Consider the following 24,242-nt stretch of genomic DNA (forward strand, 5'->3'; position numbering starts at 1 on the left):
ATCCAGGCATGCACCTACATCACACAAAACGTGTACCACATTTGCAGTAACTTTACATATAGCTTGCTGAGACAATTGTTCATTTATTTCTGGACTTGTTTCACTTATTTAAATTCTGATTTTCTTACCTTACTTTGCCATCTCAAAAAAACACAAACTTTTCTCCTTAAATTCTGACAAGTTGTTTAAAGTTTTTAAACTGCAGTTTGCACTTAACATTTTCCTTATGATGCAATCTGTATATAAATTCACACTTGTGATATTTACTCTACTACTAAACAGTAACATTCCTTGGCAGTTCTAATCATACCAATTAAAGTTAATTTAGTGAAGACTTATGATCATCTATTTATAATGATAAATCTTAAACGTGAAGAACCTCTTAAAAAACCCACTCAGCTATTGGATTCAAATACTTAGCATCAGTTATTCAACACAAAGTAAATTGAGACTAAAAAAAACCTCCCTAATTTCTGCATTTAACTATTTGCAGAGGAAAACCTAATTCGACAACACTCGCTCTATGCACTTTTTAATAAGGCTGTTTAATTTGAAGAGAAAATATATTTATTACTCTCATTAAGGGACATTTTCTTGTCACTGTTTCTCATCTTCAAGCTGATCTCTTAAAAAATGAGCATTTCCCAGTAAGTGCTGTACTAGGATTTCACCAATAATAGCAGCAGAGCACTGTTTTACGATATAGTGGTTGAATTCTTGAACAAATACACTGAGGCAAAACACCAAGTATGTCCTCCAGAGAAGGGACTGGAACCCTGCTGGGACAAAACCAGTGCATTGTTTCCAATACTCTTACGTCTTTTAAAGCTGCCTTCTAAATGGATGCTTAAAACAAGGTGGAAACAGAAAGCTGAACGAGAAAGAAAGATGGTAAAGGAGCCTCAAACCTATGGCTACAGACACCTGGCTGAAAATCCAAAGGAGACTTCTACAGCTGTAGCTTTTGAGATGTTTCACTTGTGTTAAAGTTGGTAGAAAAGGACAGCAGAGTATTTTATCATTGAGTATCCTGACACTTGACCCAGTTAAAAAATAAGACATAGCACAAAAAAAGGACATTAAAAAACCCACCCTTCTTGGTCAAGCCCATGGTAGTAGTCATCAAAAGCAAGTGCCAAGGGCTGTCTACCAGAGAAGTGGACTGTGCAGGTGGTCAGACTTGTGTCCTGTCCCTGGAAAGCTACCTGCTACTGCCAGTGGTGGAGCTTCCACAGGAGCCAGTGCAGGAGATTTTTCATCTCTGGAAATTCAGACTAACTCATTTGCTGATCAGTGATAAGACTACAGGGCTCAAAGGACCATCACTCCAAACCAAGAATGCATTTATGGTCTCAGCTTTTCCAGGGAGTATCTCAAAGTCCACACAAACCAAGGGAAGAATCACTGCAGATACACAGTACAGGATTTGAACTCTGGAGGCTTCAGTTCCACTGGGATTTGTTTCCTTGCTTTTGAAGGATGTGCCACTTAACCTCTGCTTCAGTTTCACTATAAAATGGCTTTCATAGTTCTTTGTCTGGAGTTTTAGGAAATCTTATTTCATTGGCTATTATTTTTAAATTAATTTAAATTCCTCAGAACCGTTGCATTTGCTCTGACATAAACGGATTCACATGTGCTAAAGGGGCACTACAGCTGTCCTGACAAGGGCAGACTCTGTCTCCTGTAATCTTCACACACAGCCCAGGCTCCTTCCCAGCAACAGCACAAATAACTCCGCTGAAGTTGGTGCCTCTGTGCCTGCTCACGCCAGGGCTAAATTTAGTTTGTGCGCTCATCCTTCGGTTGTTCCAATGGAGTTACAATCAAGAGAAAAACCTCTAAGCACACTCGTACCTGGGTAAAAATAATTACTTAAGGAAGCTGTGACAACACTCAACATTTCTGCAAGCACAGGCAGCACGACCGTGATCCAGCTGTGCCCACACCGACTCCAGATGTTGCACCAGGTTAACTCCGGTGCTGCCGGGAGGAGAGCAGCCCGGCTGGCACACAGCGAGCTCAGAGCGCAGTTAAACAGTAATTCACGCACGGTACAAATTACCATAATTCCCTCATCAAAACCAACGAGTGGAAAAAGCAAGGAAATCGAAAATAGCCGCCAGGCTTCACACGCAGCCTGGGAGCCGCCTCCCGTCCCCCAGCCCCACATCGCGCTGTGTGCGGCGGCCGAACCGGAGTCCTTCAAGTTCGGTTTCAACCATTATGAATCATTCCTCCCCCGGAGGGTGGAGGGTTCCTCCGCAGCCCATCCCGGTTTCTCCGCCGCACCTCAGCGGCACTCGGCGTGGGGACACCCGCAGGGCACAGAACCGGCACCGCTGCGCGCTGCGGGAGTTTCGCGCCGCCAGACGCCGAATATCGGATTTCTCCTCAAAAATCCTTTCCCAGCACAATGCGGCTCTCCCCGCCCCTCGGCTCCCGCCGCAGCCCCCCCACCTCCCCGGCGCCATCTTAACTCCTGGCAGCCTTTGCGCCCTCCCGCCTGGGCTGCCTCCTGTACCCCCGGCTGCGCGACAGGACCAGCGGGGACCCGGTGCCGGCACGGCTGGGGCTGCCCAAGAGGAAGGAGAAGCCCCCACCGGACCTACGGAATCAACACCAGTGCCGAGGCCACCGCACACCCCGCTCCCACACGGACCCTCCGTGCCCTTCCCCGACATGGCACCCGCCCGGCTCCCTTTACCGCCCGCAGCCCGGCGGCCTCGGCGCTCGGCATGACGTCATCCCGCAGCGCCTCGCCCGTTTCCATGGGAACCCGCGGAGCGGGTGGTGGGAGCTGTGCCCGCAGCCCCCGTTCACCGCCATGTTCGCGGACGGGATGGCGCCCGGCGCCGACGTGGAGTCACTGTGGAGGAGCGCTCGGAGCGCGCACTGCGAGGCGGTGAGAGCCCTCAGGCAGCCCCCGGGGCTTTGGCCTCCATCTGCTCTCCTATACCCCCTCCCTCAGAGGGAGGCCCTCAGAGCCGCGACGCCTTCCCCCCACCTGGTTCTGCTGAGGGGGCGGCCGGGTCCCGACTCGTCTCCTCCGTGCCCGTCGCAGAACCCCCCGTCAGGCTCTGCTGCTTCAGGGCAGTCCAGTACCGAGACCTTTCCCCTAAAGAGTTTGTATTCCTGCCGGTGCCGGGCCCCCGGGGCTGAGCGATCCGGCAGACACCGACACCCCGGGCCCACCCGGTGCCGGCTTTGCCCCTTTGCGGTGTGTTGCTAATTCAGGTCACCTGTACAAATTGGCAAAGATACACACGTGCAGCTGCCACAAAAGGTTTGAAAGCTGATAACGCTGTGCTTATCGGTGCCTTCGGTGTTTGTTGTGTCCTTTGGAGGCTCTCTGCGGGTTTTGAATTCTCTCATCCCCATTCCGTCCCCTAGAGCACATGGCCTGTGTTCCACAGGCATTCAGGCATTTCTCTGTCAGATCGTGTGAAGGTCACACATCACTGGCACCCGGACAGTTACAGAAGCACCTGCTTTTAATCGTGAACCAGAGAGGTGCAAATGTGCTTGAATATCTCTATGAAATGTCAAAAAGGGGAAGATGCTTTGAGTGTTTTTTTGCAGTACTCTCCTCTTTCTGTTTTTGTTTTTTTTCCTATAGTGTCTGATTTTTTTTTTTCGTTAGAAAAGCTGCCAGACTGGGAGAATTTCAACAGCAGAAACTGCAGTACAGTCCTACAGTAACCGAGATGCCAGTGTGCAGACAGATCAAAGTCAAGATGGTGTCCAAGACTTCCAGCAAGAAGTCCAAGTAGATTACCCAAGCCTTCTGTCATTCCTTCAGAGAGTGGAGGATGTTGTTATCAAAGAGCTAAAAAAGAACTCAAAGAGCCGTGCCTTTGATGGCTTTGAAGTGAACTGGACAGATCAGAATGAAACAGTAAGTTGACAGGATTCAGATACTTGTCTTGACCCAAGCAGAGTTAGTTCTGGTTTTTGCTGCTGTGATCGTGCCACCTTCTAATAATTAGAAATTATTGCTGCTGTTTTCTCCACTTTTTCCCTTCCTTGTGGCCTGGGCTCAGTCAAACTCTTCTTCCTGCTGGTGACTGTGTTGCAGCAGCTGTGTGAGAAGGAAGCCAGCAGTTGCTGTAGGCTTCTCTTCAGCCCCTCAACAGCAGCCCCTTTAGAACATGCCAGAGCAACAGTTACCCAGGAACAGTTGCAGGAAGCAATTCAGCAGTTCCTGGCTGAGCTTGGATTTGTTCAGTGCTCAGGAGTGGAAGCAGTTTGTGTCAGTCAGTGTTGGTATTTTCAGACCATTGCTTGTAAAGCTCAGTGAGTGCTGGACTCAGCTGTTGTGAATCCTCACAGCACAGCACAGCCTTCCAGAGCTGTCCTGCAGCCCCCAAAGTGTGCAGCCTGGGAGAGGTGATGAGGAAGCCACACTGCTTTTGGTTGGGTCATTTTCTTTGGGTTTTCCCCCACAGGAATTCAATTTTTCGCACATATTGTTCAGGGGGGGAGCCTGCTCTGTAACCAGAGGATACTTCACAGGGGCATGCACAGATCTCATTTCACTGCACTCAGAGATTGTTTCAGTGCTTGAATCCCCTCCCTCCCAGGTGTCCTGTCTGCACACCCTGTCCTACCCAGAGGCTCAGGGTCACAACCTGCAGGTGACCGGCGTCTCCTGGAACGCCACCGGCTCCGTTGTGGCTTGTTCCTATGGCAGGTGAGTGTCTGGAGGGATGGAGAGCCCAGCTGAGGGGGATGGGACATCTCAGGGTGACCTGAGGTTTGGGTGTGTTCACTTTCTTTGCAGCAGTAAACTAGGCACACGTATGTACACCTTGCACAAGTTAAATAATCCATATTCAAAGAAAGGACATTTTGGGGTAGTCTTAAATTAAGGCTTTTATTTCTCTTACCTTCCCCTGGACATGGATACATAGACTCTTACTGATTTTTTTCTAGATAGAGTCTGCTTGGGAAGAAAATGTAAAGAGCAGATGTACTTGCAAAATATCTGTGGGTGAGGTTTGAAAGTATGTGCTTATCTCCATCGAGGATCTTGTTGTTTTCATGTGGTCTCTTAGCACCCCAGATGAACCTGGCACCCGCTCACACCTGCACCCAATGCCATGGACATGTGCTAACAGACACCTAAGGATTTCTGAACTGAAGGTTCAACAAAACTTTCACCTAATCCAATTAATGTGTACAGAAACCTCTCCTCTCAGTGCCCTGCCCCTGCCCCTGCCCTTCCTTACTCCTTCCACTATCCTTTCCTTAGATTAAAAGCCCCAGCAAAAAGGGGATCCACGAGTGAGTGCATAGGGAGGAGTAAAACAGGGCAAACCTGTCTGTTCCTTGCCCCTTCTGCTCTCCCAGTCTACAGCTGTTTTCAGATTAGAATGTGGTTTCTGTGTCTGTGGTTACCTGTGGTAGAATTCCCTTCCATAAACCTGGAGTCTCTCTCAACCTGTGTAAGCTTACAGCATCAGTAAGGAGTTTCACAGCTCAACTGTTTGTTGCATGCAAAGTTGCTCCTTTTATTTGATTGATCTCTTCTAACAGCAGAATCAAGAGCATGCAATAAAAGCAGTAGAAGTCAGGCTCAACACATTTGCTTCCTGTCCTAGCCACTGATCTCTGTCCTCCATATAAATCATCTCCTTGTAGCCACAGGACATCACATCAGTCAGTGTGGTGCTGGTAAGACAATACAACACTTTGATAAGCATGTGATGAAGGAAACAAAAAGAAATAACAAAGGAAGAGTGGCAGGTGTCTTTTAGTGTCCCAGAACAATAATCCATGAGCCATCTGTGGCAAACAAGCACAGCAGGTGTACAACAGGATTGAAATCTAACTGGGCTGGGTTGATTTGCAGAACAGACAAGGCAAGATGTAACTTTGTTCCCTCCAGGTTGGATGATGGGGACTGGAGCACAGAAAAGTCTTATGTTTGTACCTGGAATCTGGACAGAAGAGGGTTGAATCCTCAGCACCCTGACCTGGTGGTGGATGTTCCCAGTTCTGTCATGTGCCTGGCTTTCCACCCCTCCCAGCCTTCCCTGATAGCTGGTAGGTTGCTCTTACCTTAGATCCATCTGAAATTTTCTTCAGCTTGGATCATATTCTCTCTCTCTCTCTTAGCTCAGTCCGAGGTTTCTCACAGAAATAAGGGTGTTGCTCCTCCTTAGATGTTTTATCTTTGCCTGTTCAGGTGGCCTGTTCAGTGGGGAGCTGGTGGTGTGGGATACCAGCAGAAGGGAAGACCCAGTGATCTGGAGGACAGGGATGACAGATGACACTCACACTGATCCAGTCTATCAGGTAACAGAACATCTCCAGAGGTGAGAGCTGCCATTGCTCTGTTTCTGCTTTCAGTTCCTATGAACCTTACTGGTGCTTTACCTGAAACTCTCAGACAGGCCACTACATTTTGCAGTTATTTTCTCTTGTTGGCTGCTTTTCCCCAAATGCAGCTACTGAGCAGGCACTTGCTGAACTGGATGCTCACTGTGTAAAAAAATAACTCCTCTCTGCTCAGGATACATGAAGAGCAGGCCTGTTCCCAGGCTGTCACTGCTTATTGATACAGATGCAGCTGACAATACTTGTGGTGGTTTAAAAATCTAAAGCAAAGTATCACCAATCCTTAGTTGGATATTTAAAGCTGCATGCTTTAATTTTCCCTCCTGGATGTGTGTCTGTGTGCCAGCTCCCAGCAGAAGTTGGTTTGGCACCAAGACCACTGGCTGCTGCCTGGCTCTGCTCCTGTGTTGTCTTGGTGGGTTAGGGGAGTGCAGGCTGCAGAGCATGGGAGCAGCAGTGGTGACAACCCCCCTCATCACCTGGGACAGGTTAACTGGTTACCTGACAGCAAGCACAGGAACCACCCCCAGCTGCTGAGTGTGTCAACAGATGGGAAGATCCTGGTGTGGAGGGAGGAGCGGGATGGTTGGCTCAGCTTGGCTGAAGGGTTTGCCCTGGTGGCTCAGCAGATCCCTCACAGCACTCGGATGAAGAAGGTGAGTTCTGCAGTTCTCCTCCTTCGTCTCCCTTTCCATACTGAAATCACTCCTTGGAAGACTGGCAACAGCCAAGGTTTTGGCATCCTCTACAGAGAAGGTGCTGAGAGGGAAAAGAGAAGTTGCTTATAGCAATACTAAAATAATGGCTGTGTAGGAGGATGCTGCAGCAGCTGAGCAGTGCTACAAACATCAGAGCTGGTGCGGGCTGCTGCGTGACCAGCTGGTTCCTGCTGCTGTAGCCACACCTGGGTTTCCCTGGAGCCCCCAGCTCTTACACCAGCTCTGTCTCTTCTCCTCCCAGTTCCCCCGGGGAGAGGCAGCTGTGGGTGTGACCTCACTCTCTTTTTCCCACTTCGATCCCCGCGTGTTCATCGTGGGTGTGGAAGGTGGCTGCCCCCTCAAGTGCTCCGCGGCAGCCGAGACGCCGGCTCTGCACCGCGCAGGCGGTTCCGTTCCTCTCCGGGCACCAGCAGAACTTTCCTTCTCCCCCCACGCTGGGCCCGTGTACTCTGTCAGCTGCTCACCTTTCCACAGGCAAGTGCTGTGCATCCACACCAGTGCTGCAGGTTGGACACCAGGGACTGCCTGGCTCTAGCAGTGCATTTTTCAAAAGGTGCTGCTGGGGGAGGTTTGTGTGTGAACGAGTTCCAAACCGGGGTGACCTGGCAGTGGGAACTGGATCAAGTAACTTCCTGTTGTAGGAGAAACAATGTACATTGGCTCTGGTGAAGCTGCCCCCTCAAATACACTGTGTGGGCACAACCTGAGTAACACAAAATGGCCTTTGTAGTCAGGCCAGCATAGAACATAAACACCTTCCTTAGATCATCCTAGATATTAATATTAAAGAGCAATTTCAAGACAAGGGGAGGACTTGAAAAAAGTCACGTATTTATCAGTGATCAGCTCATCAGAAATCTCACCAGTAGCTGCCTGAATTTAAATTCTAAGCTCCCATCTCTGCCAGCATTTACCCACCATCCAGGGAGAGGCCCCAAGCCATGTTTCTGTGAAACATGCTGACAGCCCAGGTTTGCATTTAATTTGCATGAGACAAACACAACCCGAACAATGCCCGTCTTTAGATCAGCAGTTCTCAGGCATCCCTGGGCCACCACCCACCAGCAATACTCAGTGGACAACACCAGCCCTCATTAAACTTAATTGAGGGCAGTAACAAAGCTGTCCCTCTAAGAGGACAGCCTGGAAATTGCTGCTCTAGGAAACAAATTCAGACCTCTGCAAAGCAGCAATACCGGCCAAGGTTGGGCTCCTTGACTGATTTTTGTTCAGTATCTTTAGCAATAAAGCTAAAATAAGTTGTTTCTTGTTTCCTCTCTCCCCCAGGAACCTTTTTCTAAGCTGTGGGACTGATGGACAAGTTCACCTGCACTCCATGCTGCAAACACAACCCCTTGTTTCTCTTCAGTTGTCAAAGAAATATCTCTTCTGTGTACGCTGGTCTCCAGTTCGACCGCTGGTCTTCGCAGCTGCATCTGGGGAAGGCAAGTAACTGCAGGTGCCTATTCTTAGACATAAAATTAAGATTGTAGTAGGTACTAATTAGTACAAGTCAGCTGTATGGATTTGTGTTTCCCACAAACAGAGAACTGGGACTATTGTTTGTAGTCTGCAATTAGTATAATGGAGTCATTTCTAACTAGCAAGATGACTTCAGTCAGTTATTTTTCACTGTTGATGACACCTTCACTTCTGCCACAGCCATTCACAGGGCTGGCAAGAGTACTGTGGCTAAAGCTTACAGCCAGCTTTCTTGTTTTCGACATTTACTTCTAGAACAAATGATTTAGAACAAAAACTGTTCTCTCAGAAAACTGTTCCAACATTTTTTGACTTAAGGACTGGGGATTTCACAGAATTTTGTAAGCTGGTTTCAGTTCTCTGCCAGCAGAATAAATCTGCACTGTCTTGCAGTGATGTCACAGCCTGGACACCAAGAGAGGGGAGGGGAAACAGGTTAACCAAGAACAGCTCCTAAATTCTAAACTAAGCAGATACTCCTCTGCTGTTAAATCCAAACTTCCTTGCTGTAAAGCTGCAATGTTTTTTTAATTTTTTTTTTCCAATTTTACAGGAGATGTGCACCTGTTTGACTTTGCAAAGAGCTCACAGAAGCCTGCTGTGTCCATGAAGCAGGCAGTGGGTGAATGCCCCGTGTACTGTCTAGAATTTAACATCAAGCAAACTCAGCTGTTGGCAGCAGGGGATGCTGCTGGTACAGTCAGAATCTGGCAGCTGAGTTCTGACTTCACTGAGCAGGGACCCAGGGAAATGACCCATCTGGAGCAGCTGGCCAGTGAGAGCATGGACTGAGGGGAAACACAACCTGAAGCTGTTATTGCTCTGACTCCCAAGAGAAGTTGTCCACTCACCTCTTACACAGTGCTGGTCTGTAAAACACAGGTAACCACGACAGCTGGAGTTTCATCCACATAACAGTTAAATTTGCATTTCACCATTAAACACAAGATGATGTGGTTCAACCAGTAACTTTTATTGAAGCACACTGCAATATGTTTGTTTTCCCTAGGAGTTTTACACTAAGCAGTTTAAGGTTACAACATTGATTATTGAAGAGCACAAAGGGAGAGAGAGAGAGAGAGACATGCAGAGCTATAGTCAGCAAACGTGAGCATGTTCCTTGCATCTTTTGGTACTAGTGTTTGAGATCAATTCACAAAGAGTGAACGTGTAAATTCTATGTAGTCGTAGGCAGAAGGAAGTTCTCTGCCCTTGCCATCCATGTAGGGCTTCATGTGAGAAATGCAGTAATCTGCTTGTTCCCGGGTCAGGTTCTGAAAGAGAGACAGGGCGGGGGTGGGGACGGGCTGGCTGAGGCTGCCATGAGGCATTTACCACCACCCTCCCCGTTCCCAGGGGTGCACAGCTCGGGGCAGGAGCCAGAGCAGCAGAACTCTTCTGACTGTTCAGGAGATTTGGTTGAGGGTTTAGTCAGGGTCTGACCTGAGTCTTCTCACCAATAAGAAGACGGAACAGGTAACCGATACGAGGAAGCAGAGCAACCTCTTTATTTCTCTGCCAGCTGGTGGGATTCAGACAGGAAAAACTTGCTGTCTTGGCAGGGCCATGAGGGGGAGGAGGTGTTTCTACTTTCTACTCTTAGGCTTAAGTTTCTCGTTTGAATTGCTGTCTGGAGAAACATCTCCCTCTAGTCTCAACAATGATTAAAAGAAAGCAGGAGTTCCTGAGGACAAACACAGGACATGCAGCCCCATGCCAGGCCTTTGAGTAACTCCTGTTTTACTCCACCTCAAGTAGTTCTTTGGCCCTTAAAGTTTTTCCTTCTCTACAGAGCCAAGAAAGCAATGGGGTGGGGCTGTTACCATCTTTTCTGGATACCCTGGCAGGTTCAGAACTCACTCTACTAGTGACGAATCTCCAAGTTACTAGTGCCAGTCTTTGTTACCAATCTATTAAAAAAAACTCCTCCATCTGTCCCTCCCTGGTGGGGGCCAGAGCCAGTACTCACTTGGTAGAGCTCCTCCTTGGTCACGTAGGGCTTCCCCTCGGAGCTGAGGGCACGGAAAGCGCTCTCGATCTCCTCGCTGGATTTCACGTTCTCTGTTTCTCTGCTGATCATGAAGGCCATGTACTCCTGCAGTGAGACGTGTCCATCCCTGCCAGGGAGACACAGCCTCTCAACACACCTGTCCAGCCCCAGGTCAGACACCTGAGAGGGGCTTTTAGCTTTTCTGGGAGGGGGGGGAAGTCTTAATGCAGGAAAAACTGTGACCACCAGATCACCTTTTAAAGAGAACTTCACCAGTGTCAGTCTTACCTTCCTACTCATTTACAGATCTCAGGACTGAGAGAACTTCCAGCCAACTCCACAAGGATACTGGCACAGTATTTTCCAAAATAAAAAGGTTGAATGACATACCTGTTGGGATCTACAGTGTCAAGAATGGACTCAAACTCTGGGTCTGGCTCTCCTTCCTCAACCATAGGCAGGTCGTAGCCGAGAGAGCGCAAGCAAGACTTAAACTCCTGGTGATTGAGTCGTCCAGATTTGTCCTTGTCAAAGTGCCTAAAAACATAAAAACAAAGCTCACATTTTCAAGTGTCAGTTGTTGAGTACTGAAAGCTCTTAAGTGGACTGAAAACTGAAACATTCTAACTAGCCCATTATTCTGGACAAATGAGCTTGATTCAATAAACAGTTCTAACAAGTATAAAAAATAAAAGGACAAATTCTTTACTTTGCTTAAAAAGCATTGAAAAATGGTTACATTCCCAGCTGGAATGCACTGGCACTCCTGGTTCCTACACCACTGTGTCCACCAGTGAGTGTGCCCAGGAGAGGCTCTTGGGTGGCTGTGGCTGCACCCGGGTGTCTGCAGGGGCTCCTGCCATCTGGCAGAGATCAGAGCAGCTCAGTACAAAATTGGGCAGAGAACAAAGGAGCTACAAACAGATCAGCCAGATAAGAGTCCTGTGAACAGGAGCCATCCACGTGCCAAAAATATCTCAGGAGCATTCCTCTGGCACGTTTTCCCTTTGACTCACTTGAACATCATGCTGAACTCCTTCAGGGCCTCCTCGGTGACTCCAGTTGTGTTTCTAGAAAGGAAGAAGCAGAGCTCATGAACACTGCAGAATTCTGCTGGAGTCCATCTGCCCCAAGCCAGTGTCTCCATCAGGTGAGGACAAACGAGCAAACAACACATCACCACAGCTCAACAGAATAAATTGATTCCTCTAAGAGCTCATCATTGCTAATGACCAACAGGAACTGTTCCCAAACCTGTTCACTTCACCTCTTTGAAGAGGACCAGGAGGTGGGGGGGATTTACAAGCTCACTACACCCCCTGGGCAGAGTCCTTAGCACAGCCTGTGCCAGGACTGTTGTCAGACACCAGCAGCAGTGTCTCCTTTTCATCCCTCACATTCCACACTCTTTACACTGCAATACCGAGCCTGAATCTGCTGCTCCAGGTTGTGCTGCATTCTCATCCCCAGCTGGTCAAGTTGGTCCCACTGCTGTGCCAGCCCCACAGTGCTGTGTTCTGTGTATTTGTTGTCCAGGATAAGTGCCTCTTCCATGGCTGCTCCAAGGTCCTCAATCTTCTTCAGCTGACTCCTCATAGCTCGGATCTCCTGGTGCTTGCGCTGTTAGGAAGCAGAGGAGAAAATCAGGAAGTGCAAAAAAAACCCCAAACAAAAAAAAACCCACAAAAACCAACCTTAAAAAGTTAGAACACAGGCTGGTAGGAGAGGAAGGTTATACTGGTTTTTTTGTTGTTGTTTTTTTTTTTTTTCTGCTAGGATTATGTATACATTTACTGGGATTTGTAAAACAGTATTCAAGACAATGTTCTTCTTCATGCAAACTGTTGGAACTGAACAGCTTTTGGAAACCAGTTCTTCAGACAAAAAAAAAATCCTCCAAAACATGATAAAAGTACTGAATCCTCTCTGCCCTACCATGCTCATTTAGAAAAAAAAAAAAGAACAAAAAGGAAAACTACATCAGTGTTGTTTAATGGCTTGTGATGCAAGTAGCTATCAGACATCAAAATGTAATCCCTAAGGTCTCTTCAGTACTCAAAATGTGTAAAATCAATTAAGATTTCACCATATAATCACATGCATTTCCATTCCCACCCTGTGTTCCCAAGTTATCAGGTGGGAAAGGTGTTTTAGCAAAAGGCAAGCACTACTCACTTTAGTAGCTTCCAACTGGGATTCCAGTGTTCCTGATTCCTCCACCATACAAGACCTAAACACAGAATCACAGTGAGATAGAGCACTTACCCCATAAAAAAAATAGCAGGTGGGGCTTGAAATTAACAGTCCTTCCTTGAAATTACAAATCCTTACAGCAATATTATTCTGTAGATATCCACTTTTTGTCTGTTGTTTGTTCTGACTCATCCTATTTCAGACTGACACATGTATGTTTTGTTTGATTCTTATTTCTGTATATAGTTAATTTCTAGCCCCATTCAAAAGGCAACATGATCAGCAGCCACACTTCATGCCAGATCCAAAGCACCAGCTTTATTGGACCTCATGAAATTAGAAACTTAGTGCAGTCCCACCCCACTGTGCCCAGCACACACACACACACACACACACACCAAACACACCAACTACAGGTGATCTGCTGGAGATGGGCTGTATTTGCCAGTAACCTACAGGAGCTCTGTAGAGGTGTGTTACACAGGGATAAAATGTGGAAAAAAGCTACTGGTTTGGGTTAAAAGTAATTTAATATGGCCTAATTTCTGCTGAAACTACAGAGCTCTCCTACCCAGCAGTGGCTGGTGGAAAATGGCCTGTCCTGCCCCACCTCTCCCATCCTGTGCCCAGAGAAACTGAGGCACAGCCACTCCTCTTGGTCTGATTTCCACACTGAGCTTCTTGGTGCAGTGCAGCTCCACTCCAGGCTTATGAAGATCACCCTGCAGTGATGATCTTCAAGAGCTACTTCACATGGACCAGGTACCAAAGGTCTCTGGATCCTGCTTTTCTCCCCCAGATCCTAAACAACCTTAAAGCAGCAGTGCTGAAGAACCTCTGGTCCTTCCAACAGGCATGGTGACAGCTCATAACCTGTGCTGGACAGCAAGTCTGGGCGCTGGGCAGGTCAGCTGTCCTCTCCTTTGTGGTATTTAAATTCCTAAAACTACTAGTTAATAGTATTTTAAGTAAAACTTGAATTCTCACCCCCTCTGAAATCTCCCTACACACACTTGAGCTTCTAGAGAAAGGGATTTCAAGTGCTAATCATTCCGTAGCAATAAAAAAAGCACCAAACATCTGAGTGTTTCTCACCAGAGGGTTAAGGCTCAGGTTCAGTGCATGGCTAAAGATGAAGCAAATGCCCTGAACCCTGAGCAGGAAGCTGGGAACCAACCATGGAAAGAGGCAACAGGAAAACAAACCTCCAAGCACCTCTAAGCTGTGAAAGTTAGTTGGAAAGAAAGCGAGCCTTGGAATTAAAGAGTGCATTTGAAAACCAAAGTGAGGTAAGAAAATAAAGAAGAAAAAACCTTCCAGATAGATCATCCCCAACTTCATACTGATAGACACGAATGACACGGCGATATGCTATGCTAGTCAAAGAAAAGAAACCAGGTAAATTCCAAAAAGGAAGAAAGAAAGAACAGAGGAAAAGAACACACCCAAACACGGCCACTGCAGTGGAGCCACACTTCAAGCCAGCACCACCTTGCAGCAAACAAAAGCAAATACTTAAATGAAAATAGTAACAGATTTTTTGTGTGTCTGTTCAACCATCGTTTGAATAATTTTTTTCACTGTCACACAAAAGTGAGTATCACTAAGAGACTAACTGAAGGCTTGCAGTTAACTTCTCTACAGGTTCTTTAAAGGCATTCTTCTGAAATTCCACATTATTCTTCCTCCCCTTCTCAAAGAAAACCTCCTCCAGGCAGTGCCAGGCACACACAAGCAGCTATGACAGGCTGAAAAGCAAGGTGTATACACAGCAACTCATCTTGAATCTTTACTGAAGCTCTGCCCTCCCCTCCTGCCAAGGAAGGTTAAGCACAGCCAATGTCTCTCTGAGCTAAATCTGGGCTTTTAATCTATCCATGCAGAATTAAGGACCAGCTCTGCCTGGCATATCAGCAGCCTTGGGGTAATTTGTTCAACAAAAGAGCCTGGCATGGTGATCTCGAACTCTGACCCTACATCTTTTAGTAAAAGGCTCCTTTCTGTTCACTCGTTCTTGGATACCAGAACTAATCTACAACACTGCTTTACAAAGGAGCAGAGAATTCAGCATCCGTTCCAGGAAAATCTGCTCTGTTCCATTAAACTGTACAACAAAAAATGGAGCAAATTATTTTTAGCTGGCAGAAACGGCAGAACACTAGACATTGTGATCATTAGAGAGCAAATAGGAAGCACAGTTATCTGCAAAGATTCCACCCTTTTATTATGAAAAGCTTCTCTCTTCAGCAGAAAGGCCCCTGCCTCCTCCCCAGCACTTTACACAGGGCTGACACACAGGGCTCTGCACCAGGCCCACACACGGGTTGTTAGCATTTTACATTATGTCTCATTACAAAGCTCCCATTGTGCCACAGATTTTTAATACTGAAGAAATTTAAATGGACAGACACACTCTCAGAGGCTTTGGCAGTCTGAAGACATTTAAAAGGATTTTACTATTTCCCCTTCTTGACAAATGACCAGCATGCATCCTTATCAGGAGCTATTCCCATGGATGCAAAGAGGACTTAAAACTGCAGGCAAAAGCCAGACAAGCCTGGCAAGTTCATGTTGGAAGGTTTGGTTTGTCCTGTCAAGAATATCATCTTTCTGGGGCACAGTTATGCAGCAGATAAGTACACTTTGTGTTTGTGTACTACAGAGTTTGAGGACATAATTTCAGTTTATAGAAATCCTCCTTCTTCCTCCTCACCAAAACCAATCAATACTTGAGGGCTTTAATTGTTCTGAGAACAGCTATAATGGAAAAGTTTATTTCACTATGTCTCTGAATGCTGGGAAACCAGAACATCAGCTGTTTGCTGCAGGCAGACTGTTCTATGAACTCCCATATCTCACAGAGCTCAGAGCTTTTTCTTGTGCAAACCCTCAGAGAGAGCAAGAACATGAGTTAGGACTTCCATGGTATGTCAGCAGCTGCACATTAATAATTTCTTCTGCTTTTGGTTAGGAAATTGTTATAGTTAATCTACTTAATCTACTCCAGAATCTTGTTTTCTGTCTCTGCACTGCAGCCACAGATTGCTCTTTCCAAATAAAAGGGTTTCAGTGCAGCTTTTACAAGCAATGTAATGACAGAAGAAAACACACAGACAGATCAGAACACATCACCAAATTTTTAACAATAAAAAATTCAATACTAACCCATCTAGCAGGTAAGTCCTGGGGAATGTGAAGATCCAAACATCAGGCAGCAGGGCAGAGACAAGGCAGAGATGGATGGAGATTTGGGTGGGAAGCAAACATCAGAAAGTTAAAAATCTTATTTATATTTCATTATTTCAAGAAGACAGATACAGAACTATTTGTAGACACACAGAGATGAAGAATCACAGGATGACATGAAAACAGAACTCACCTCTCTGAACCAGAATGCATCAGACTTGGCTGACAGCACTGTCTGAGCACTGTTACCTGTGTTCTAGAAACACGTCCATTGCAATCCTCAACCTTGAGACTTTTTTGTCTAGCAGTAAAATCTTTACTCTCCCTAGGCAAGGGTGTTATTAGACAGCACCCCAGGGAGTGATTACAAAGTAGTCTTAAAGCTTTTTTCACAGTTTCTTTCTCTGTTGAAATTCTAGTGAGATTTCTAATAAACTGTTAAACACAAAAGGAGCATTAATAGAAACTCCACGGGCACTTCACCCATTCTGCTTCCATCTGTTTGTTCCCTCCTCCCCCATCTGTACTGCAAACTAAAAGCCTGGATAACTGGAATTAAAGCAGGAAAAAAGTTCAGAAGCAGAAGCATTTTTAAAGGCTGCTGTTTCTGGGCTTTTCCCTGTGGCTGACAGGGCCTCCCTCAAATCCCAACCGCAGGAAATGAACAAGTCCTGAGCAGCTGCTTTTCAGCAGGAGACATTTACAGCTTTGACAGAACTAAGGGATGTAGGATAGGTACAAATCCTAGCTGAGGAATTATCTAAGGGCAGCTCCTGGGAAAGACAAAACATACCTGGTCTCCTGAATCCACTGGTGGAAAGCATTAGCATGCTGAGCAAATTCCTGACGCAATTTGTCATTTTCTTCCTGCCTTCTCTGTTCCTTCTGCAGCTCCAATTCACGTTCCTGAGAAACGAAGAAAAATAATTTCAAACAGAGAAATGATGTGATTGTCCCCATCCTCTAATAAAACCACAAAATGCAAGTGCTGCATACCAGTTCTGAAGCTCAAAAAACAAGACTGAGTACTCAAAGAGGCTACACTGTCATCTAAGATGACAGAACATTCCTAATGAAGTTGTGAGAATTGGAACTGAACCAGCAGTTCCTGCACTGCATACCACTGTACAGTCAGGAAGTGAGGCACATGTGCTTTGTCTTTTGAAAGACAGCAAATGGAAGACCATGCAAATAAGTTTATAGCTAATAGAATTTTTTATCTGCTCCCAAATTTTGATATTTCAGTATAGTGACAAACTCTTGCACTGATTCTCTTGGAGGACAACTTCCAGTGAAGAGCTGAGCAGTCATAAACTATGAAAACAGCCTCTCTCTGTGACTTGCCTTGATAATTTTCTGCAGATTCCTCCAGGTTTCTTCAAGAGCCTCCATAGTAAACCAGGTGTATGGGTTGGAAGCTACACGGAAGCTTTTGATCTGTCGGTCAAGCTCTGCCAGCTGGTTGAAGTCAGCTTGGGCAGAGCTGAGGGAAGATCGGAACGCATCGTGAGCCTCTCGCAGGGCTTTGATTTCTTCCAGTGAGTTACAACGCACAGGATCTGTCAGATCCTCCTCAGCATTCTCAAACCAACTGTTGAAGGCAGATGCCTTCTTTGCAAACGTCAAGAACAGATCCTCCACCTTGAAAAGAGAAAACAAGCCAGATGCTCAGTTACACAGTAATGCAAATATTCCATAGGAGATGATCTGTAATTAGGATGCATCAGTGGCAGTTCACTTTACTACTGATTTCTTGCAAGCATCTCAAAAATGCTTATGGCAAGTCTCCAGGATCTCCATAATAGTTGCCTGCAAATAAAGAACTACAGAACTTGCAAGTGTTGTATTATTATTAGTCAAAGAGAACAATTAAGATTTCTGTAGCCCTGTGGTTTGGCCACTCACCTTTCTGAAATGCTCCTGAGCCTCCAAGAGTTTCTTTTTCCTGGCAGCAGAATTGGCAAGCAGCTGATTCCAGCGTTTCATCAGGGAAGCGTGCCGAGCCTCAATGGCCTTGGACTGGATATGTTTGGCTGCTAGTAGCTGGTCTTTCAGAGCAGTGATGTTTGCAATTCCTTCTTGCTGGAAAGCCTGAAGTCCAGCATCAAAAGTTTCCTGAAGCATTAGGAGAACAACAAAATATTTTAGGCTGTGTTTTTATTGAGCCATTCCAATATGCTACATATATTTCAAACATAAATACCAGACTCTGTTGTATTCCCAAAGAGTTCACCTGTTCTCTCCAACACTAATTAGTGGAAGCAGCATTAGCACTGACCTGTTTGGTGAGTAGTGTTTGCACAGAAGAGAGGTCACGTCCATAATCATCTGTCTTCAGACTGTTTTCCTTCTCACCTGGAGAATGAAACAAGTTCAGTAAAAATGTCAGCCTCTATCTCAAATGTTCCCTCTGTTCCAGATGAGGTTACCTCAACAGCATAAATCAGGTGTAAGACTGCTGATTACTTTGGGTTCAGGTGTGCTCATTACAACAGCAAGCAAGAAGCTGAGATCTTTCAAAATGAAGGAGCATTTCAGTTTCTGTGTGCCATGAACTGTGCCCCAAAGAAATTACCTATCCACGACTCCACTACATCTGCTTTCCAGTTGAACTGGAGGAAGGCAGAGTTCTCATCCAGTTTGGCTTTCCTTTGAGCTGCTGCTTTCTCCAGATCTGACACCTTGCCTCTGAGACCCTTCATCTTGGCAGTAATGCTCTCCACGTGGTGATTGTTCTACATCAGGAGCAAAAAAAAAAAAAGCAGCATTCTGTATGATCTCAAAGTCTTCCAAGGCACCCCATAAGATGGTGGCAGAGCAAGGACTTGAACTGGAACATTCTGGGCTCAACTGTAAAACCACTGCCCAAGAAATAGCTTTGAAAGCAGTTAACACCAACACCTTATTCAGCTACAAAAAGTAAGTAAGGGTTCTTTTCCAAGAGACAACAAATCAATCCTCAAAAAGGGTAAGTATACTTTGACATTAAAGTGTTCTGGGTAGCCTTTGAAGTTGGTTTTGTTGTTTGGTTTTGGTTTTTCCTAACTAGTTTATGGCTCACCTTTTTAATTAGATCCTCTCCGTTAGCACAAACGTCGTTCACTCTGTCTTTATGGACAGTAAAATCAGTCTCAAATGCTTCATGCTTTTTCAGCAAGCCCTGCAAATACAAGGGACAATATATTGCAGAAATAATTTATCACCACTAAATAAAGGTAAAAGAAAGAAAATAATTTATTGCTATAAATCAGCTAGCATAATTTTTTTCTGACAAAAAATATTAATCTTGTCTGGTTAGCACAACTTCCTGTTTTCTGTGGACAAAAGGAAACAGATACTGACTTCCAATATAAATTCTGCCATTTGATTTAACCAGGACTGCCCAGCAAAGGCCAAGAGATGCAAGGCTACTAAACTGCAAGTCTTTTCTACAGGAAATTGCCTATTTATTTGGTAGACTTTTATAAAACGAATTTAAGTTTTTTTACAATGTATGCCTTCAAAAGGAACCAACAATAACCTCTAACTTGGAAAGACAATTCAAGAAAAGGTTCATTAAGCTCTAACCAACAATAATGCAACAAAAACAACAGAGAGCTGACAGCTCTCTCCATACCTGGATAGCAGCAAGGGTGTCCCCATAATCCTCACTGGCTACCAGTGTCATTTTCTCATTGATCCAGGCTTCTTCTTCCTCAACATTTGCAACAAACTGCTGGTACTCCAGAGACTCCTCTAGACGCTGACCCCTGTTATGGGGAAAGAAAAGTAAAACTGGTCACAGTGTTGCTGTATGGCTTTTAGTTGTAAGATGTAAAAACAAATTATAGCAGTAGAAAACATAGGAGTGTACAGAGACCAAACCCTAAACAAACAATCATTCACATTTCACTTCTCCAGCAGCAGACTGCCATGTCTACAGCTCTAGAAATTCACTAGGACACAAAGCCTGCAGCTACTGAAGGAGTAGAATTAATCATTTTCTCCCAACAGCTTCTATTAAAAAAACCCCATTCTGGTACTTGATTAAGACCAGGTAATTTCAAGTCTATGTAACTGCTTTAATTAATGCTATATTTTACAAAAACATCTCTCACACACCTAGCAGCTGCCAACTGCTTTAACTCTTTCCAGTGATCCACAAACTGAGCCAGTCTCTGCTGTATCTCCTCCTTGCCAATGGTGTTATCATCTGAAAGCTTCTTACCAGTGTCTAGAACACCCTGCAAAGCAGAGAAACACAGTTAATGGAACAGCACTTGAATTATGTGCTCTACTTGGATTCAAACACACCTACTACTGGCTTTCATATTTGCCACAAACAAGAAAGGTGTTATTTACAGAGAACTCTGTCAAGGAGAGGTGGTTACCTGGATAGCAGGTTCATGGGCAGCCAATTCCGCTTCTAAGCGCTTGTGTTTTTTCCTAAGGTTCTGCACACCAGTCAGGTCTCTGCCATAGTCCTCTGAGCTAACCAACAGTTTCTTCTCTCTAAAGTCAAGAGAGAAGAGGAAGAGATAAAATTTGAAAAATACTTTTATAGGTCAACCCTGATAAAAAACAAACAAAAAAACTATATATAAGGAAATGCTTTGCATAGCACAAAAATCTTGGATGGAAACATGGTGTGCAGGAGCAGCTGGGCCCTGGCAGCACATTCAGGGTAATGTGTGGGGTAAAGAAAGAAAGCAACAGAGGACCTAGCATTTATCTCTGGTGGAGAGTTTCTCTGTCCTCTTTTCTTTTTAAGAATATAGATACCTTTTCTAAAGTTTACCTACTGTTGTCCAATTTAATTTTTTTACTTCAGAAGTATGACAAAAAAGATTCTCTAATTTGAATGATTTCTGTCAGGCTCACATCTCTCCCTCCTCCCAGCTACTAACACCAATATGGAAAGAGCATTTATTAGCTACTCCAAACTGGCCAGAATGAAAGAAGTACCTCAGGCTGAAAAAAATACGGTTTGAATGTTTGCCAGCAGCTCTCCCAAAAAATCCGAGGGTCACTTTTCAGTTATCTGGTCCATGTCTAAACACTTTTCCCAATACAGAGCTTTCCTTCTTGGGTTTGACCAAATAAAATGTGTAGAGATAAGAAGCCACGTGCACACTAGTGCTGAAACCACCTCAAGTACAGTTTCCCTTGAATGGGGGGCAAAGGCGAGTTCTTGTAGAAACACATCCTTGTGGAAAAGATAAGTTATAAAACCACCCTGTATATTATGAATGTTGTTTGGCAAGCTGGCAGGAAGCACGTGCCCCCAGTCCAAAGCCTGGAACTTCCAGATACCCACTTGATCCAGGACTCCTCATCATCCATGTCCCGGAAGAACTGATGCAAGCGGTGGGACTCGTTGAGCTTTGCCCGGCGAGCAGCTGCCATGCTCTGAATCCTCTGGAAGCGCCCGTTGATGGTCTCACGTTTGTCCTTCACTTGGGATGTATCAAAAGCACTGCTGGTCATCAAGCTGTCAGCCTGGCTGTTCAGGTCCTTCAGACGGTCCTGGAAACGTGGGTGAGAAAGAGTGTGAGCTGCTTGGAGATCACTGCAGTGCTTGTTATGTCAGTGTCAAAATCACAGTCTGACTGCTGGGCAGAGGCACAATTTTTATTAAGAAAACATGTTTGAGTGAGTGTATCAGTGCAGCAGGGACTGAAGTGGTACCTGTAGAATTTGCTGATACTAGGATGCATCTAAAAGAGAAAGCAGTACCTCATGAGCAGATATATCAGCTTCCAGTAACTGGTGTTTCTTCAGAAGGTTGTTAACTGATGCCAAGTCCTTCCCATAGTCTTCAGATGCCAACAAGGCCTCCACCTGGGGGTAGGGAAAGAAAAGTGGATGGAGAATGAGTTTGTGTTTTCACAAAACTGTTGAATTTATAATTAAACTGCAGAGCTTTGAAGAGATTATCTTCTCAATTTTCTACACTGTGCATAAACCTTTGACTCATCACCTGTTTAATTCCTAACAGACTGCATGCAAATATGCTGCTTCTCACCTTATTGTTTATAAAACCAAATGCATCCACAAGATTTTCAGTGATAATAAAGATTTTTTGCAAAACAAATCCAGATTTGTGCAGAGGCTGACTCTGCTCCACAAACTCTAACATGAGCAAAAGGAATGAAAAATTAGAAAAATTTACTCTTGTAAATAAAATAATCCCAATCTCTGTTACCTCTGAAAGCCAGAAATCAAAGTCCTTGATTCCAGTATTGAAATTCTGTTGCTTATTGGCCTCCTTCAGTTTCTGACTCTTCTCTGCTGATTTCTGTACCAGGAATTGCCACTGATCTGCCAGGGCAGCCAGACGGGCCTGTCAGAAAATGGAAAAGATAAATGGTGCAGATTAAAAACATAAATTCTGATAAATGCAAAACCAGAAAACACTGAAAGTCTGGCTGCTGTTTCCAGTTGTGCAAATTACAGAGTCACTGTTTCCTGCTGCTGAGCTGTAAAAGTCAGTTTGACTTCTACATCCTGATCACAGGATGGGAAAACTGACCCTGGAGAAGAAATCAGAATGATTGCCCTGGTTTCTACTGCACAGGGCAATGGAAAAGCTGCTATAAACCAAGACTTGCTTCTGAGGGATGGTCTTCCCTTCTTATCCAAACACTTCTTAAAGCATTAACTAATCTTCTCAGCCTTGTACCAACCTTCACAGCATCCTCACTGCCAGCACAGGCTCCTCGTTCAATCAGGGAGTTCCCCATATCAATGACTCCACGGATCCGATCCGCATTGGCGTGAAGCTCAGCTTCAAAGGCCTGGTGTTTCTGGTGTTTGCTCTGAAGAAAACAAACCCAAAACTGTTAGAGACTGGACAAAGGGCTCCAGAATTGTTCTCATGGGCCATGAGGAGAGCATGAGTTGATAACAGAGCTCTGTATGTAGCCTGATCTGAAGTTCTTCCTCTCAGTAGGAATACTTACTGCTCGCTCAAATAGTAACTCTCAATCTGAGTAACCACCAAGCTTTGATGAAGCAAAACTGTCAGTGAGCTCCTATGTGCAACTCAGGCAACACCTTCTGCACATTACAGATGCCCATGCAACATTCCTTGCATTAAGCTCAGCTGTTACTCAAGTCAAGCTTTCTCTTTTTCAGTGCCATCACCTGTGAAAAGCAGCAATGATAATACCCGAAGCAGAAGCACAGCAGGTTTTCCTTTCTACTCCTGTGGTAATTTCACAAATTTCTATTTCCCTTCCAAATCTACAGATAATAAAGAGAAATCCCTGCTACAGACTGATTTCTGCACAAATTTGGTAGTAGTCCTACACAGCCACATTGTATATGAAAATAAGGAATTAACAAACCTCTATGAAAAGAGCCACATTATTTTTTTTAAAATTTCTCTGCTGAGTTGAGTGCACCATGAGAACAATAGGAGCCTTGGTGTAGGAGGAAGTATGCAGTTGTCTTTCATGTATACATGATCCATCCACCCACCAGAAAGATGATAATAGCACAAAAATGACAAGACAGAATTTACAAGGATTAACTGGAAATGCTAGTAGCATTGGACATGGGTATAAATGCCCTGAGAGAATGGAATGAAAGGAAATGTTAGATTAAAAATAAAAGATGGCAAATACTATAGCACTGGCATGAGAAATTCTGCATGAACTGCTTTATTTTGGGATCTCTCAATCCTGAATGCTGAGAATATAAAAGCATATCCTTCTAAGTGAGATTTACCAACATGTGAAATTCAATTAGAAACTGAATTGCCAATTGCATATTTCCATGTAATTGCCATGAGAGCAAATCCCAGCCAAGCCTTTTTTGGTTTAATATAAGATTCCTTTTTTTTTTCTCAACTAAAGAAGAAATAAAAATGTTCATGTGTCACAGCCCAATGTGACAAGCAACGATTCTTTTTTTTCCTACTCTAGGTAGCTTCCCCTTTCTTTGTTCTGTCTTCTCTTCCCATTTATCCTCATTTTACCTCACTCCTTGGATTCTTACAAGTCCTGTCAAGCTTTCCATCTGGTATGTATCTTTTCCCAGAGTGTTCCTTCTGTATTACTATGTTACTTCTGTATTCTGTGTTACTGCTGCAAGAACTAAGCCATCAAGGTCTATCATTTGATCAAATCCTCCATCTTCAGCATTTGATTCTACAACACAAGCTAACAACTGCTATCATGCCATGTGTTAAATTACTGCTGAAGATCCAGACAGGAGGTTTTGGCCCAGTAGCTAAAACCCTTTTTTTTTTTTTTTTCACAGAAACCCATTTTTCTATGGGCTAACTCAACCTCCCCTCCCTCCCCAAACTACATCACTAATGCACCATAAATTAAACAGATCATGCA

The 24,242-nt window shown here is 44.9% G+C and overlaps 2 protein-coding genes across 15 annotated transcripts in view; one reads left to right on the forward strand and one right to left on the reverse strand.

Moving 5' to 3' along the window:
• Nucleotides 1–2,513: 2,513 nt before the first annotated feature.
• DYNC2I2 (dynein 2 intermediate chain 2) lies at nucleotides 2,514–9,505 on the forward strand. The gene is made up of 9 exons (XM_071765764.1): nucleotides 2,514–2,905; nucleotides 3,644–3,898; nucleotides 4,584–4,693; nucleotides 5,891–6,048; nucleotides 6,191–6,300; nucleotides 6,831–6,998; nucleotides 7,303–7,535; nucleotides 8,349–8,506; nucleotides 9,097–9,505. Exons 1-9 carry the CDS (start codon nucleotides 2,828–2,830, stop codon nucleotides 9,333–9,335), a joined length of 1,509 nt encoding a protein of 502 aa, XP_071621865.1. The 5' UTR covers nucleotides 2,514–2,827; the 3' UTR covers nucleotides 9,336–9,505.
• The window catches only part of SPTAN1 (spectrin alpha, non-erythrocytic 1), a 47,293-nt gene continuing 32,546 nt past the window's right edge, over nucleotides 9,496–24,242 (reverse strand). For 9 of the 14 annotated variants that reach the window (XM_071765745.1, XM_071765740.1, XM_071765735.1 and 6 more), the window contains 21 exons: nucleotides 22,578–22,709; nucleotides 22,097–22,234; nucleotides 21,628–21,732; nucleotides 21,209–21,417; nucleotides 20,283–20,403; nucleotides 20,014–20,135; nucleotides 19,529–19,661; nucleotides 18,974–19,072; nucleotides 18,488–18,647; nucleotides 18,191–18,267; nucleotides 17,818–18,027; nucleotides 17,257–17,553; nucleotides 16,706–16,818; nucleotides 15,892–15,909; nucleotides 14,040–14,102; nucleotides 12,709–12,763; nucleotides 11,957–12,153; nucleotides 11,550–11,603; nucleotides 10,924–11,070; nucleotides 10,513–10,660; nucleotides 9,496–9,817 (listed from right to left, as the gene is read on the reverse strand). In XM_071765745.1, the coding sequence (XP_071621846.1) occupies nucleotides 9,692–9,817; nucleotides 10,513–10,660; nucleotides 10,924–11,070; nucleotides 11,550–11,603; nucleotides 11,957–12,153; nucleotides 12,709–12,763; nucleotides 14,040–14,102; nucleotides 15,892–15,909; nucleotides 16,706–16,818; nucleotides 17,257–17,553; nucleotides 17,818–18,027; nucleotides 18,191–18,267; nucleotides 18,488–18,647; nucleotides 18,974–19,072; nucleotides 19,529–19,661; nucleotides 20,014–20,135; nucleotides 20,283–20,403; nucleotides 21,209–21,417; nucleotides 21,628–21,732; nucleotides 22,097–22,234; nucleotides 22,578–22,709 (2,724 nt within the window). In that variant the 3' untranslated portion in view covers nucleotides 9,496–9,691. The remainder of the gene's footprint in view (nucleotides 9,818–10,512; nucleotides 10,661–10,923; nucleotides 11,071–11,549; nucleotides 11,604–11,956; nucleotides 12,154–12,708; nucleotides 12,764–14,039; nucleotides 14,103–15,891; nucleotides 15,910–16,705; nucleotides 16,819–17,256; nucleotides 17,554–17,817; nucleotides 18,028–18,190; nucleotides 18,268–18,487; nucleotides 18,648–18,973; nucleotides 19,073–19,528; nucleotides 19,662–20,013; nucleotides 20,136–20,282; nucleotides 20,404–21,208; nucleotides 21,418–21,627; nucleotides 21,733–22,096; nucleotides 22,235–22,577; nucleotides 22,710–24,242) is intronic. The other 5 variants (XM_071765747.1, XM_071765746.1, XM_071765744.1 and 2 more) reach the window with 1 other exon arrangement.

Source organism: Heliangelus exortis, chromosome 22, assembly GCF_036169615.1.
Source record: "Heliangelus exortis chromosome 22, bHelExo1.hap1, whole genome shotgun sequence".
NCBI lineage: Eukaryota > Metazoa > Chordata > Aves > Apodiformes > Trochilidae > Heliangelus > Heliangelus exortis.

Excerpts from the sequence above, each read along its gene's own strand:
- DYNC2I2 (XM_071765764.1), top strand. The coding sequence starts at position 2,828 with ATGTTCGCGGACGGGATGGCGCCCGGCGCCGACGTGGAGTCACTGTGG. Across the intron at positions 3,899-4,583 it reads GGACAGATCAGAATGAAACA|GTGTCCTGTCTGCACACCCT; the intron begins GTAAGTTGACAG and ends CCTCCCTCCCAG. Across the intron at positions 4,694-5,890 it reads GTGGCTTGTTCCTATGGCAG|GTTGGATGATGGGGACTGGA; the intron begins GTGAGTGTCTGG and ends TGTTCCCTCCAG.